Source organism: Falco naumanni, chromosome 2, assembly GCF_017639655.2.
Source record: "Falco naumanni isolate bFalNau1 chromosome 2, bFalNau1.pat, whole genome shotgun sequence".
Lineage (NCBI taxonomy): Eukaryota > Metazoa > Chordata > Aves > Falconiformes > Falconidae > Falco > Falco naumanni.
The window spans coordinates 78,185,729-78,203,099 of NC_054055.1; the positions used below are offsets into that span (position 1 = coordinate 78,185,729).

The 17,371-nt window shown below is 36.7% G+C and overlaps 1 protein-coding gene across 1 annotated transcript in view; it reads left to right on the top strand.

Annotated features, from left to right (window-relative positions):
• The window catches only part of DYRK1A (dual specificity tyrosine phosphorylation regulated kinase 1A), an 87,692-nt gene that overhangs the window by 15,023 nt on the left and 55,298 nt on the right, over window positions 1-17,371 (top strand). Inside the window, 1 exon segment of the mRNA XM_040585075.1 lies at window positions 15,322-15,398. Within this exon segment, the coding sequence (XP_040441009.1) occupies window positions 15,389-15,398 (10 nt within the window). The 5' untranslated portion in view covers window positions 15,322-15,388.

The window sequence follows — 17,371 nt, forward strand, 5'->3', positions numbered from 1 at the left end:
TTCTGGTCAGAACCCTAGCAACTTCTGATGCTGACAAAGATACTATTAAAGAATCAGAAAGTTGTGTAATCTTAGCATGTCCTAGTATTACTTAAATGGGTAATTTTGTCAAAATTTTACTGCAATGTCTGCTTCTTGAACAAATGACAAATAACTTGCCCTTAAATTGATCAGTTTATACCTAGTATTCAGATGCTGAAATTGGTGAGGTTCATATAAACTGTCCCAAAGGTTAAACTTTTTCTACTTGGCCTCATAAAAACCTAGTTAAACAGTCAGTCTGAAAGGTGTCTGTTAGAATTTTCCTGGGCTTTTATCTTTGAGATGTCTTTTAGACTTTTGTCTTATGACTGCCATTAGAGATATTAAAAATGAATTCCATACCTTACCATAGTGACTGTACTCTAAAAGGGATTCAAAACAATATTATCCCAAATTGACAGACTAAGTTTGAACTACACATTCAGGACCATAATGCAACACAGTTATTTAAAAAAATAATAATTGCCTCCTGCCCTCTTCCCACCCCAGCCCTCTCCCTTTTTTTTTATTTTTTGGTAACATCAGATGATTCCAATGACTTAGCAATCTGATGTGCTACTTCATCCTTAGCCTTCACCTTCTTTTTCTGATGTCTGAGTAAAAGCAAAGTCTCCAGCATTTTTTGTGGGTTAAAAGGTGTGTGTGTGTAGGTAGGTAGGTACGTGGTCAGTTACTGAGGATAAGCTGACAAAAGATAACTTGTAAACATAATTGTGAATTTGAACTGTCAGCTTTGGATTGAGTTACCTTATGGTAGGGTATCTGCAACCTCATTAGTAGTCATGAAACCTTTTCCACACCAAAAATTCGTTGTCTTCTATATTGTTAAGCAGGAAATAATACAGTTCTAATGGTGATTGGCAATCTATTCCACTTGGTGAAATGTGTCATGGTTTCTTGGTCTTTGAAGGCTTTTAAATGATTGGATCTTTTTGTCTGGTATTCCATACATTGATAAAGGTTTGATGAGTAATTACTGAATGTAATTCTAAAAAAATTGTGTATAAGGTCATATTAGATGGTGAGTACATTCTGGGCTTAAAGGTGTGGTTTTTTTGTTCAGCTTTTTTGTTTTTTGTATTTTTAATTTATAGCAGAAAAGCCAATGATTTTATCTGGCAGAACAAGTGTTCTAGAGTCTCCAGTGGAGCTACCTGTAACCATATTTTATAAAGGTGTAGAGCTGTCATGAGTGTTTGATGAAACCTCTGTTCAGTGTGATAGGATATGTATCCTAGTAAAGCTTTTGTTGGTTGATGTGTACCCACTGTCTATACTGGCTCTTCTCCCTGTATGTGCATGCTTCCACATGCATATATGACTTCAATAGGGTGTTTGAATTCTTAGTGGATTATAATACCATTTAAAACTTTGCACAATTTTGCAGCCTACTACATCTGTATTAGTATCTTGGTATATCTTGGGATATATCAGGATTTGCTTTAATATTATGCTTAATGGCAGGGATGGAGACTAACAAGATAATAAAGGAAGACCTCAGAGCTCTAAATCTGACAGAAAAGGTATTTTGACTTCATCACTAAATTATATGAAAATTTACTGAAGTTTGTTAATTTATCTCCTTCAGTGAGAGTTTTCTAGGTCAGTGGTTCCTTAACTGGGGAATAAGGCCATGGTAGATGAACTACAGTTGGAACTTAAACCCATGTTGATTTATGTTAGGTTAAAAACTATTATGTTAGTATGATTCATGTTTTGTTAAAAATTTTTGAAGCTGACAGTGATCTATATTCGGAGAAATGTTAGGGGTGTAGTTCTGGAGTGAATGATGGGAAGAAAATGTGGAATCTTTCTTTACTCATGTATGTATTTATTTACTACATTGAAGGAACAAAGGAGGGGAAAACCCATTTGTGCATTTTTTTGTTTATCTACTTTGGAGACTTTACCATAGTTTTGGAGTGCCTTGTGATGTTATATGTGTTGGCGATTACGTCATGAGCATGATACAAGAGTTACAGTGGTTTCCGGCTTCAAAGATGGTTTATGAGACAGAGGAATTAAGCTAGGGCTACAGGTGGACTTAGGACCCTCATTATTGGAACACCTACCTCTGCAGTGCCTGGATGTTGCAAGGGAATATGACATGGCTGTTTGACAGCCTAAATTGGATCACAAGAGACTGTCCCTGTCTACTTTCTCCCTTGGATAAGCATACTTCCACGTTCTCTTTGTTGGCATTTTTGCTTTGCTTTTCCATGTTGGGCCAGCTTAAGAAGCTAAGCACAAAAAACTAATGATCTAAGTAAAGGTAAAAACTTTACTGCCAGTTTAGCTACCTAAACTGTTTAATCTTGAGGTGGAAGAGCGCCAGGAAGATGAGTCTCGTCTGTGATTTGTTCTTTTCTTATGAGTAGTAGCCCTGAGTTTAGTCAGCTTGTGGAGGCATACGCTTGGTGGGAAGTTATGTTATGTGGCATAAACTGAGCTGGCATCTTTTTTGGCACAAAAAGGCCTGTTAGCCTTTTTAGTCTAGCTTTAAGTTTTTCTTCCCATTTGCTGAGCTAGTTCAGTTTACTAAACGGGCAGGAAATGAACCTGACAAAGATGTGAATAGTTTTTGATGGGGTCATTGAGCTGATTTGTTTTACAGTATATTGTGAAAGCTGAAGCTTTCCAAGGAAGGGGCACGACTGTGCACCTGAGAATTGGGGGAGGTGGGCTGCTACCCTTCCTGGTGGTTTAGGGTGTTCCTCAGATGAAGAGAATCTGAACTCATGTTGTTCAGTTCCAATGAGAATACCTAGGTCACCTGGCTCTTCAGATGTTCTTGGCAATTATCCTCGAGTCCCATGTCATCTGTGCTGTTGTACAAAAAAAGAACCAAAGAATCTTGGGACAGAGGGAGAGAAAAGGAAATGTGACTGCAATCCAGTCATTAGTGTCCTAAACTTAAGGGAAGAGGGAAAAAAAAGTACTTTCTGGGATTTAATGAGTGCTTAGACATTTTATAGGAAATGGCTCCTAGATAATGTTTTATTTTCTAATGTGAATTATGGAAATGTAGCACAACCACCAAGTTAGGAATGATATGCCAATAAAGTGAAGAGAGTGTGGGAGAGTACAGGTGGAACATAGAATGCTTTGTATCAGTGGGATTATATTCCACTTCAGTTGTTTGCTAAGGGACTTTTAACACTAATTTTTTTTAATAGTGAAATTAATTTTCTGAAGGACTTCATCTAAGAAATTGTGTCTTTGCATTTGCTAATTCATATGTTGAAATATGAATACTCTGATTTTTTTTTTTTGTAATTTATTTTGGGTGTATGTAGTAAGTGCAGGTCATAAGAAATAGAAAGTATTGTGCTTAATGCTGGAGGTATCTTGAAATTTGAAAGAAGTGCATTTCCTTACCCCTTTTGAATTGGGATCTCTTAAGATAATAGAAATAATGTTCTCTATGTGATTTCTGCAGTAATCCAAAATAGAATTATTTTTGATTTTGAATTTGGATTTCTTTTCTACTGTTCCATTGGTCAGCCTGAGCCTGAATTGGGACTTAAAGCACGTTGTGGAGGTCTATGTAGAGACTTAGGCTGGGTCACTGAGAGCTGAATGGTAAGGATGCTGTGGTGAAAAGTTTTTTTGTTTGTTCATTTTGCTTTCCAGCATCAGAGAAGTTTGTAGTTGGTGTGCATGATAAATAAATTTGAAGAAATAAATTTACTGTAGACTATTACGACAGACACAAACTCTATATAGAAAAGCCTGTAAATATTTCACTTGTGTTCTTGAAATAGGGGTGGGATCTGTTAACTGTCGATGTCAAACCAGATGTTATCTGTGGTCTTCAAGGTGCTCTGTGGCAGTTTGGTAAGAACTATTGGAAATACTTCAGCTAGGTTGCTCTTTACTTCTTTTGTACTGTATTCTTAGCCTATATAGCAAACTTTATAGATAGGTAGTTTGTGAGCTTTCTGTGGACAAACACGGTATGTTTAGATAGTGAGCTTTTTAGGTGAGGATCACCATCATTTTATTGCATCACACAGTGCTTAATGCAATGAGGTTCTCCCTCCATGAGCAGAATGCCCTGTTTATTACCTCAGCACAGTCAAGCATGGCTTCCTCATTTCCAGTATCAGTATTTTGAGTCCTTGCCCTGACCTAGGAACTGTCAGTTTCAAAGGTCCAGAACATCAAAAGACTGCACAAAAATGCAAATAAAGTTCTCTGTGATAAAGTAGTATTATGCAGAATATAAATGTTAGCTGTATTCATGCTCTAAAAGGAACAATTAGGTTCTTATTTACTGTGTAGATTTTTAAGCTTAGAGTCTGAGTTGGGCTCTAGAGCTCTGCAGAGTCAGCAGAAAACTGATCAAAAAAGGTGAATATTTTGCATCACACTAAATTGCAGAACTGATTCAACAAGACTGGGGCAGGTGCCAGATGTGTGGTGCAAGAGATGGGCCTGCACCGAGTGGTTGGGGGCAAGGAGGGGTATAAGTGGGAACACAGCAGCCAAGTCTAAATCAGCTTTGGCTTTTGGGGAACCACAGCCTAAGAATTCTTATTTTAATGAAATAACTCAGTTTATTCACTGTCGGTTTTGCATGTATCTGGTTGTCATGGAGCCTGAACTTGACCACTGTCAATTCTTAAAGCTATTGAACTTCATATGAACTGCTGTTTGAAAGCATGTTGAACAAGAGTTTTAAACATGTTGTTTCTGTACTGACATGTCTGGTGAAAACTGGAGTTTGGGTTTCTGTCACAGCACTTGCCAAACTAGCTGGCTGCAACAAGGTCTCTTACCATCTCATACCAGCATACTCTTCACGCAAGCCCCTCTGCTGCCTTCTCCTCATCCAGGGCCTGTTCTCTCTTCTTTTGCTTCTTCCTTGGCTGCTCTCTCTTCATTGGCTGCCCAACCACTTAACAGAACCAGCCACACCTGCACTTTATTTACATCAGCCAACCCACCGCCCCTGAAGCCAGCCCACAGTTGTACATTATCAATGCTAATTAACCCAGCTTCATTCCTCTACAGGCTTCCATTTCCAAGTTAAAAAGAGCTGGAAGAACAGTTTTGGTATACATAGTTTTGGAAATAAGGGATTATTCCTGTTTTAAGTTCTCTTTCCCATCAGTGCGCTCAAGGTCCCAGTTACTTTGTTGGTATGCTAAAATCCTTGAATTAATCCTAAAATTCCCTTCAAGCAACATTTTAACATTGATAGATCTAATTAAAAGGCAAATCTGAGTTCTGTAAGAAAACATAAGTTGTGATTATGTCCCCATTTACTATACTTGCATGGCTATTACATATTCTGTTTTGGTACTATGCCTGGGCTATGTAGAAAAAGCGAAATAATGGGCTGGGACTTTTTAAGTTGTGCAAATAGAGAAAAAAGTTATCCTTCCATGTTGAAGAGCATGTTCAGAGTAATTTTTAGGAATAGCCATTTGTGAGCCAAAACTGCTTTGGTTGTTGTTACCAACCTACTAAATCAGTCTCTTCCTTTAACCTTTCTGGAGAGGTAGTGTGTACCCTATTTCTCAAGTACTAAGTTTGACTAATAAAAATGTGAAGCTTATGAACTTGTCCTGCATAAAAAAAAATCATCACCTGATGATAAGACAGACTGTGTCTTGTCTGTTGCCTTGAGAGAAGAAAAATAAAGCAGAAAGCTTAGAGCTGAGGCCATCCTCTGTGGCAGGCTTCTTAAATGATTGAGCTCTAAGTATAGTAATTTTTTTTCCTAGTGAGTTTACCATCAGGATGATGTTGTGACTGAAGTCTTGTTGGAAAGGCTGATGATTTGGCTAGCTCATTGATTGATTTTTAAGGGCTAGAGATTATTTTTTAGAGAAGGTTTACATTGAGTTCTGCAGGATTTCTAGGATCATAAAAGTATATATTTATAATGGAAGAAATTTATTCCTTTTTCTTTCTGAATGCAGTGGCTCAGAAATATCTCTGAATAAGTGTCCCCAGAAAATCCCTATCTAGGTGGGTGAAGTCTGATACATGTGTTAAGGAAAATTCTTATGTTCAAGAACTAAATATTTTCATTGAGTTTCTTGAGATACAAGGTGGAAGTAGACAAGCTTCAGTTTTTCAGCCTGAACTGAGGCTTGGGCAGTTAAATCTGATCTATCACATTAAAGTGGAAAGGCTATCAGCAGGACTTGTCCATTACCACTTTTCATATCAGAGGTATACCTGTTTTAGCAGAAGGTATGGAAATTTATGGGGTGAAGTCTGGTTTAAGACCCAGGCATATGGTTAACATATGACCAGAGAGTACCTAGCTATGTGTATGTCTATCCAGTCTAAATCTCCTGAATAATGAAAGGCAAAGGCAGATTGTGGCATTGCAGTTGTCTGTGGGAGCTGTCATGTGGGAATCAATTAAACAGCAGTTTGTCCATGGTGTGTTTGAAAAGGTTAAAAAGTATTCTAAAAGGCACACAAACCAGTGTGTGGCTGAAACAAACCACTTCCCTGAAGTCTTATAAATAAATACCGTCTATTTACGGAGCTATCCAGCACTTTGCAGTTGTGTGCGGTCAGTTGGTTTGTTACAGTTTTTATTTTGGAAGACTCTATAGGTGTGCACATCTCAATATGTTAAAATATTTTGGAAGTCTTCAAGATGAAAGGTACTACTGTATCAGGGCAATGAACATTAAGTTGTTATAAATGTACTTGAAGTATGTAACTTACGGATCGTCTTTGAAAGCAATGTCAGAACTATCTGCTGCCAAAGTGGAAATGGAGAAGTAGTCTTACTTCATTTAGACATATGATAGCAGCTCTACAGATCATTTCACAGGAATCTGTATACGTATATAAAGTATTTTTGTAACAGAGTTTGTTGTGGTCTGAGTAAGTTTTTTACATTCTCTCAGTTTTTGATCAATTCTGTTACAGTAATGTTTACTGAAACATGATGATAATTATGAATTTATTAATTTGACTCCTATTACATGTACATTGCAGCATGATATGGAATTTGTCATGCTTCAGGGCAGAACTAACAGGGAAAAAGAAAAACTGACCAGTTAAAACAAGGAAACAGTAATGATGTCAAAATCCAGTAACATCTGAATTTGATAAGGATGGTTCACTTAGAAAGCTGAAGTCTCTTGATTGTGTCATAATATTTTGTTTAAAACCCTGGTGGCTGTGAAAATACCATTCAGATGGCAGCTTTATTTTCTTCCATTTGTTGGAATCCCCCCCCACCCCCCCACCCCCGTTTTTTTTTAATAGTTGTTTTTAGCAAACTCTTCGACAGAAACTGTTGTCTTCACCTGTTAAAAAATAAAATCTTATATTTTCATCAGTATAAAGGCATTGCAGTTGAAATAGTTTGTATTTGCAGGGAAGAACAGCTGCCCTTACCTCCCATATATATGTAGTGAGAATGTGTGTGTGCATGATGTGTGTCTGAGCTCTTGCAGTTTTTCAGAAGTAAAAGCACTTCACTACGCATTTCTTGTCTGGAGAGCACTATGAGCGCTGTCCAGAATCCAGACTAGTATTAAAAAGTTGAAGTAGCTGCATCTGAATCGGAGTACCCTCTCTTGCCAGGTCTCTGAGAAGTAGAGTCTGTTTTGTAAAAGGGTATAACAAAGAATGGAAGTAGTAGTTAGTGACCACTGGATTGGAAGAATAGTGAGCTGTAGTAATACCAAGATTGTAGTAAAGGTCTGTAAATTGAGTGATATTTGGATGTTCTATGGAAATTTTAGGTGTTTCTTTGATTCTTTGCTTGCTTGCGTTATGGCTGAAAAAAAACAGGGAGAAGCAGGAAGGTTATACTCTCTTGAGAATTTTTAGGTCTAAAGTTCTAAACTGATGAATGCGAATATATAGTGCATATGTTTTGCTTTGCATTTTTAAAGTTCTTTTCCCAACCACAAGGAACAGAAATATTTTTTGTAAATGAAATGATCAATCTTTTTGAGGACATCTATAGAAGAATCTCAGCTCTGAAAAACATTTGACAGCTGTGAGAGCACATTACTCTGGATAAACTAGTTTATAGCCCTCATGGATGTTCTACTTTGAAATATGACTTATATGCTACTGTGTAGTTCATGTTTAACATTAAGTAAATCAGCTCTATTTCTGAGAAAAAAATACTGTTGCTTATCAGATGCCACCTTTTAAGGAAGTCATATGTAGGATACCTCCTGTGTTAATGTGAAAAAAAATCGTTACATACATCTGTTTCGTAACATGACATAGAAATAACTAAAAAATACCTTTTCATAAATATTCTTCCTTTTCATTTGAGGTAGAATTACTTTAAAAATCATGTAAATGGGACTCCGGTAATTGTGGTTTTACTCAGTGAGGCATTAAACAGTACAGTAACAAGTATTTGCTTATAAGAGTTCAGTGCCATCCAACAGTTCTGAATGTTTTAGCTCATAGTGTAGGGGATGGGCAACTCCTGCTATAGTATCTGTTTGCCTCTTTTTGGTTGAGGGAGAGAAATGTAAATACAGTGGCCTGAGTCTGCTGTTCCAAAACTGTTGAAAGGTAACACATCTGTTTTGGCTGACACTATTAAGTGGCTGGAAAAAATAACCACTCCCCCCCTCTAATTTGTGGTTCCTTATATGGTCAGTATACTGAAAAATATTTTAAGTTTGTGCTTCTAAAATTAATATTTTTAGTCAATGAGTAGGAAAAGAAGCACATGCGTTATCTAAAAAATCTCAAGTATTTTAGCTTTTATATTATTTTGTGGGGCATTTATCTCTCTCCCTCCAGCAGTTGTGTCATTTAATTCTTCCTAAACCCATAGGCTTTATTGTGAGGTTCACATGAACAAGAAAATGTTTAAAAAACAAATCCCAGGGTGTCTGGCTGTATGGGTCAAGTATAAGTTTTACACTATTCAGCTCCTTCATTTACAAGGAAAGCAGTACATTTTAGAAGTCAAGCATTTCTTTTCATAAAGAGGATAGGTTTGAAAAATTGTATGTTATAAATCAGGTATTTCAGAGATTCAGATTGTACTGTGAAGTCTTACTGAATTGCTGGTGTGACACCATGTAGGTCCTTCTATGGTAAAATTAGGTGCACTTTGTTTAGTGTTTTGACACCAATACTGGCCTAAGAAGCCTCTTTTTGTTGCAGCTGTTTGTTCCGGCTGCCAGGCTGCTATGCATCTGTGGTGGACCAGGTTAGAAGACTGATGCAGGATAAAAAATAGTGGGGAGGTTTTTGGTGTTCTTTTGGTTTGGTTTGATTTGGGGTTTTGGTTTTTCTTTTTTTTTGGTCTTCTGTCCTGCTCCCTATTCGTCCACCTGGGTCAGTTCCCCAACACAATTTGCTGAGTGGCCCTGTAATAGTGGCTTTGTCTCGGCCAAGCAAGTGGCAGTGGAAAGGATACAGGCTGCTTAAGCAGTACTGCTGCTGAAAAGAAATTCTTGCTCTACTGCAACTGTAGTTTTGTCTTTGCCAGGTTTGAATCTGGGTGAGAAACTTTGTGATTTCAGTAAAGCTGCTTGTACATGCTTTCACACTTAAAGGATGGGTTCTTCCATCACGTGTTGTAAATTTAGCGTAAGAGCGAAACTAGTCATTCACAGTAAATTCTTTTTAGAGGAACTAGTGCTTTTTGGAACACTGAAAATAATTTTACATACAGAAAAATGATGGTACAATGTGTTTCAGTTCAGATGTAGTTGTTTCATAAGCATCTCACAAATATTGATTTAGAAACTAGCATAGTCCTCTAGTTTAGCAGTGTGCATTTAAAATCATTAGGAATACAAAGTATAATACAGGCTCTTAAGATCGATGAAGTCTTCACTTATCAGTGAAGTCTAGTGTATCAGTTTTGATTGTTGTCTTTTCACCCTGACTTGGAAACCAGTCATGTGCAAAAATGGCCTCTTCCCAAAATGTTAACATTCCCTTTTTTAAGCAGGAGTAGACTGACATATGAAGGTGACTGTGCTCATGGTTCTGTTGAATACAGGAACTAAACTGAAGAGGGGTGTATTATTTTTTCTTCCTGAATTATGAATTTTAAAACCTATCAGTGAAAACATTCAGCTAATAGGTTTGTCACAATACCAAAGCACTTAAATGTGGAGACGTGCATCTGTGACTTCTTTGGGAACATGCTAAATGTGATGCCGATTGCAAATTACTTGTGTTTTGCTTAGTACTCAGTATATTGTGTATCAGGTATAAAAACATGCAGGTGACCATAAAAGTAGAGGGATATATTAGGTTTTCATGCTGAAACATACCTGATTTTAATTTTAAATATGTGGTTTTGTGGGTGAACCTGAGATGTTGTATTGTGTTCTGCTTTGTATATTGGATATATGAAGTAGGCTGGACTTTTTTTTTTTTCTTTTCATTCTTGTGAATTATTTCTTATATATAACATCACATCTGTTGGTACTAAGTAGAACAGAAGCAGACAGAAGCAGTAAATACATGTGTTTGTTTTTAAGATGTATTTTAATTTTTACATCTAAACACATGGGATTTTCCCTAGTAACAAAACACACTGCATGTGCTAGGTGCTGTAGAAACAATGATTTTAGAATTCCTCATTTGCGTCAAGCAAGTAGTCCTGAAAGTTGACAAATGGTAGCACCTTATGAGATTGATTGAATGATTTATTTTAAATTCCAGTAGTAGTGTTTTTACTTCACATTTTATTATGCAGTATTTTAAATAATATACCAAATCTGGTGTATTTAGTGAATATTTTGCCCTGTATATCTTACATCAAGCAACATCACTGATTCTGCATAGTTTCAAGAATAGGCTGTTGAGATGCAGAATAATAACAGCTTAAGAAATTGCTATTGTATAGATTTATAGGTGTCTAGATCCATTATACTCCAGTATGTTAATAATCTCAATTTAATGGTGTATACCTCAAGATATTTTTCCTGGTAAATAAAAAAATATTTTTGCTTCTAAGTATTCATATTTTATGTTGCTAGCAACAGGCCTGCCTGCATTTACCGAAGGTCAGTGACCTGAATTATGTTCATCTCTGACAACAGTGTGTATAGTCATGAGATAGGCAGAGATTTCTCTGGTACTTCGTGAGTATGACTTTAGAAATTACAAAATAACCTTTTCACAGAGGAAAAACTTGAAGAACTTTGTTGTGATTAGTTTGCAGAAGGTGCAATATTGAATCTGACGGTACAGTGATAATAAGGAAAATAAATCTTATGTACCAAGTCTTATAATTAGTAAAATGTAAAAAGGAAAACCCTCCCCAGCAGACGTTTCTTTTAATTCAAGCTCATGGGTGTGCTGTTGGTGATTTTCCATGACGAAATAAGAGTTTTCAGAATGAATTCTTCATATATGCTCAAAATTAAAGCAAAACTGTAGTGAAAATTCTTTCAAGGTGTTTGTGATGGTTGCCTTCAACACTTAGCAAACTTGCATAGGATAGAATTGGATAGAATCTTTTAGCTCTAGATGCTTTAAATTAATATCTGCTGTACACACTAAATATGAAACATATGACTTACATTCTTAAGTTTGTGAAATGATAGTTTTAAAAAAATAGTCTTACTGCTCAGCAGCATCTAGATTCAGCTGAACTGGCTTTCTACTGTGTTCATATGTAATAAAGTTGCTCCCATTTGCAAAAAACCTCACGATCTGATTGATATCCAGGCAAACACAAAAATGAGAAATGGGGGTGGATGATGAAACTTACTCAGAGAGATGTTAGTAATGTTTTTTGCCCTTAAACTTTCAGGTGTTTAGAAGTATGATTGCTCTGAAACCAACTTTGATTTACAGTGAACCTGTTGACATAACTTTGATATTGAGTGAATTGAAGGAAGGAGTGGATGCTCTTAAGGAATATGGTGGAATAAAACAACAGTCCTCGAAGAGGCTAACAGGCAAACTAGGCTTATGTTTTAAGGAAAAGTCACGAGGCATGTGAAAGCTTTGTTTTTCACAGTCACCATCTTTATAATATGGTGGAGTGTAACATGGGATAAAATGAGCTCAGCATCTTTGTCTTATCTAACTGAACATTTTGTAGTAAAGCTGAACTCTACACTTGTAATTATTCATGAATGTGGAGTTGCTTTTGATAGGTAATCCCATTATCTGTATTTTGAGGAGATCAGAGGAGCATTGTGTGGGTAGAAGAGATGAAGAGTAGAAAGCAATGGTAATTAAAATAGGAAGTAAAAGCATGAGGTGAAGTTTTAGCATGGTAGCTTCATACACAGTTAATTTCTAAGAATGGCTCTTTTTCTTTAAATGAAAGACATCAGCTTTTATTCTTTTGTTTGCTATACCACTTTCAATCGTTTACTTCTCAACATCTTTTTTTGTTGTCTCTTCCTTCATCTACTCCTTTATTTCCAGTTTACTTCTGTTCTATACCAGTAAGCAGATCAAACTGGGTTCTTGAAGCCCAGTACATGCTATTACTAAGGGGATTGTTTTAGTAATGATCTTACAGACTGTGTGAGGGGTGGGATTTGTTCTTGCCTCCTTTTAGCAATTTATTATCTAAACCAGGAAGCCGTTGTACAGGCTGTGTAAAGGGCCTTTTGGTTTTAAGAACTTGGCAATGCAGAGGCACAACAGAAGATGCTCAGTTAGCAAGTTCAGTGTGTTGCCCTCACAGCTATTCTATGTGATTTGGTTCTTTCAACTTAAAGAGAAAAAAAGAAGTTTACAATGTTACCCTTTTATGTTGTGTATCTGTTACTGTGTTACCATCAGAGTCACTCATTGTCTTTGTTGGCTATTCATGTTTTAGAGTTACTTTTTACTTTGCGGATCCCTTCAATACAGTGCTGCAGTAGACACCTGCCTTTTTGCTCCAGGTCTTAATTCCACACTAGTTGTCCAGTTCTTCAGAATGCGGTAATTGTTGGAGAACTGTAAGGAGACTTAAGAAACATGTTGTTTTGTGATCAATATGTTTTGCTAGTTAGCTATGAAGTGGGCAGATGCATTGATTCTTTGTTAATAAAGTGTTAATGACTTTATAGTCACATCAGCAACTCTTCCTTATTGTTGGTAGCTCAAATGTCATCTTCTAAGTTCTAAACTAATTCAGATCTGTGTGTGTTACCTTTCCAGTCTCTCCTTTATTACACCTTTGAATTTTTTGCAAGATAAATACTTTTTCAGGGTTAGTGTTATAAGTGGTGTTAAAATATTGTAGATTAATTTCTAGTCAGCAAAAAGCATAGCTTCTCATATAAAGTAGCTTTACTACTTTGCCAAAATCAGTTACGTGATTTCCAATTCTGTAGCTATCGCTTGGCAGTCTGTTTATTGGTTAGTATGGTCTTACCAACTGATTTTCTCTTCTTACAGTTTGGAATAGGTTGTCAGTCTGTTGCCCACAAGAGTGTAGTATGTTGCTAACGTTGCAGTGGGTTTGATAACATTATGTTGTTGTGAAGCATGGGAGATGTGCTAACGTGCTGCTTTTGGAGCTTACCAATCCCATTGTAGAACTGGGAAGACAATGTATGAATGCTCTACAATCTATTTTGGCTGAAAACCAGCTAGGTTTGCTCAAACTGTTGATAGTTTCAACTAAGCTGGCTTAGTATTGAAACTGGCCTTGTACTCTGATGCAAATGAGAGGTGATCCTTGCTGTACTTGAGCTACAAGGTGGTAAAGATAAAAGTGATGCCTTCAGTCCTTGCAGCTACTACTGGAAAAGGCTTTCTATGGTCTTGGTGTCCATAGGTACTGCAGTTAAGAAAAATAAATAAATAAAGCTTTCTTGGCCACAGAGAGCTTTCAGAAATGTGACTGTAGCTCTGTAGCTGTAAGACACCCATGTAGGCTGGACATATCTGGTGCTCCAGGATATTTATCATTTGTTTAAGTCCAGGGACTTTAGTGTAAAGAAGAGAAGAGTTTGCTCTTCCTTCCTTTTTTTCTTGTTCTTGAATTCAAGTGACTGCCTCTGCTTAGTTTAGTGGGACTAAGCTCAGTGCAAGATACAGTGTCTGTGTGTTGTATAGATTTAGCATATGTACCAGACTGAATATTTTATCCATACTGAAGTGATTTAGGCATGGGAGTGTCTAGTTTGAAAGATCTTTTGTAGCCTTAGGTACTCGTTGGCCTTGCTAAGCTGATGGCTACTGTGGATGTGGCAGTGACATTCTAGATCTCAGTGGAACTTCAGCAATAAAAGAACGTAGGCTGTTGATTCATGATGTGGGGTGGCCGGTTTCTGTTTGCCCCTTCCATCTTTTGGAGGCATGACAGCAAGAAATCACCTGCTCATAAAATAACAATAGAACCACTGCAACATATGCTGCTACAGGTCTCAAAATTTACTTTACACCACTCCCTTTCATGTCTGTGTCTGTGCGTGCATGTCACATTTCAGTGGCAGAAAGAAGAAGCCAGCGTGGTGGCAGAGAAGCTAGCCGGGCTTAGGGTATATGCAGTGCTTGAACAGTCATTGTTGATGAAGAAATGAACTGCAGCATTTTCGGCTCAAATTGCTGTATCTAAGTGCATTTTAGGCTGGACACTTTCTTGGAATTACATAAATAAGGAGCTGTTTAAATAGTAATAATCTAGACTTTACAATTTGAGCTGTTAGGTAATTTGCAGCAGTTCTCTAAAATTCTCAGTAATTTGAAAGTGGTTTTGATATTTTCATGGGTTGTAGTGTACCGATGATATTTTGTTGGAGAACAAGTGAAAAGCAAATACTTGAAAAGTACTTTGACCAGGAGTTGGTTAGCTGTTGAGAGTTGTGGGGTGGGTTTTTTTGTTTATTTTTTTGAGGGGGGCATGATCCCACTTCTTAACTTCTGTTGGAGATTTGGTATGGCTTGATTTGGTAAAATCCTGCAGAAGTTCAGTTGTTTTTTATAAATACCGGCCTGAGTTTCTGTAAAAATCCACATATTTAAGGACTTTGCAAAGACGGGTAACTGTCAAGAATTTCACTGTTGTAGGTTTGAGAAGAGCTTTTTTTGGATGACCTTTTCAGAACTGTTCAACGACCAGTTGAAATTTCAGGGATTAACTTAAATTTCAACACTTAGATAATTATTTTTTCTGTAACAGATGTCAGTGAAAGATAGTCTTTGTAATGTTTGTCTCTACTTTTACAGCTGGAAAACTTTGTTTTCTGTTACAGCTTCCTTGGTTTACCTCTGGTTGTACCGGACAGCTAGGGTTGAACGAAGCGCTGTGTGGATCTAGTAGAATGGAGGTTTATGTCTGTTTAGGTATCTTTTTAGTTCATATTTACATTTACTACTTTTTTTTTCTTTCTTTTGCAGTATTTGCTACTGGACTCCCCCTGTCCCCCGCACCCCCGCAGGATGATATGAGACTTGAAAGAAGACGATGCATACAGGTGATCTTATTTTCAAGTGCTTTTAGAAGGGAATATTTTTTATGTTCTTGATCTACTTTTTGTTTCGACTCTGTTCTCTGTACCCCCAAAATTATGTCATTCCAACCTTAGTAGAATATGTAAGAACCTGCAAAATTTTGAAATCTTTCTCTGCCCTTTGAAACTCTTCTGCGACTGTCCAGGAAGAAAAAGGTTTCCTTGAATGGAAATTCTGTTTCCAAAGGTTTATGTAAAAAAAGTGTTTGCTTTTAAAGATACTAACTAAATGTACTGGTTTTAGTCTTGTCTTGTTTGTTATTACCCTCTTTTAATGTTCCCCACTTGCCAACAGATGTATGTCACCTGTTTAGTGACACACTATTTCAGTCATTCATTAACTTTCTTTTAAAGAAATGTTACGGATCCAACTGTAAAAGAGTGTAACAGATTAATAGCTATGCCTTACCACGTGTTTATGTCCAGTTATTGTAAGATTTCTGAAGAACTAAGGATAGGATCATTGAACATCTTTGAAACTCACTAGCCGCTCTTAAAATGGATGTTTTAGGAAGTTCTTCCATTTTTTTCCTAACCAAAATACTGTAAGTGCCAAGTGTATTTGCAGATTAAATAGCTTATTTTTAGTGATACTGTTTTGCTGGAAATATGGTTAATATTTTGATGTAAAAATTCATGATTAACATTTAGGTTGTACAGGAGGATACGTGTAGTGGTGTAGTTCATTATACCTAAATGCCCTTATTTAAGTAGTGAACAGTTCCGTGACTTACATTCTGAGGCCTGTAACAGTGAAGTACACAAGACAGATCTTTTGTTTGCTTGTTCAGCTTTAAAACCCATGAATCCTTGGGGCTGGAAAAAAAGCTAGATGGATTTAGGTATGCATGCAGATCATCTCCTGATTGACAGTTTTCAGTTGCATCAGCTGTTCACGCATAAACAGCTTTAGAGGGTATATTTACATGGAGCATGTTGGATTAAGACCAAGATGCTGTAAGTGGATATTTCATTCTGTGAAAACTAAACATTCGTTCATTTCAGTTCAGTGTTTGTAAGTTGATAGCTCAAGTAAAACCCAGTCTAAAGAATTATAAAATTAGGTGAGGCAAAGAAGAGGAGAAAGAAAAAAATATTCCAAAGGGATATTTCATTTGTTTGAAATATATGAATCTAGAGGAACAGCATTTAAAGTCTCAACATGGAATCTTTTGATGTCCTGTCAAATTTGTGGAGTTCTGTCTAGTAGGCAGTCATTGCATTTGATAACATTGTAGGTTGTTTGCTTGTTGCAGTGCACATTAAAACATCACCCGACTTAAATATTTGAGAAGATGGTTTGAAAGCTTTAAAAGTATTCATCCCACAACTGAAAGGAGAGATAATATTATGAAATAGTACCTTATGTATCTTACACTTTTTGAGAGAATTAAGTTTCATATTGTAATACATTAATCTGATTTAAAACTTAAGTACTTTTAGTATTGGTTAGGAATTCTGACGATGGTGAGGTAGAATTACATGCTTAAAGAATAAAAATGTATACAAGATTTTGTGTTTCAAGTAGTAATTCTGTCTTCTAAGGCCCCTGTTCTTTATTTAGAAGTCCTATGATAAACACAGAGTGAAAACCAGTGGTACCTTGACAAAGACTTCCAGGCTTCTGATGTGTCATATAGTTGGAAGTCAGACAAGTAAGGTTTATTTGCAGTTTCCTGGTTTTTAGGAGAACCAATATAAGTATGCTGAGATTCTGAGAATAAATATGATTTGCATGCCTTAAAATGAAAAATGTACTGTGATTATTTTGTAATACAGTAACAGCAAGAGTCATATGATGCCTCTGCTGGTATCTTTCTCAAGTTCAAAGTAGCTGATGAGAGCTCAGGCCAGAAATTTAAAGGTTTTGTGGTTATTGAGGATGGTTCTTCTGCATTTTCAACAAGGCTTGGCTTCAGAGGGTGACTGATCAGAGA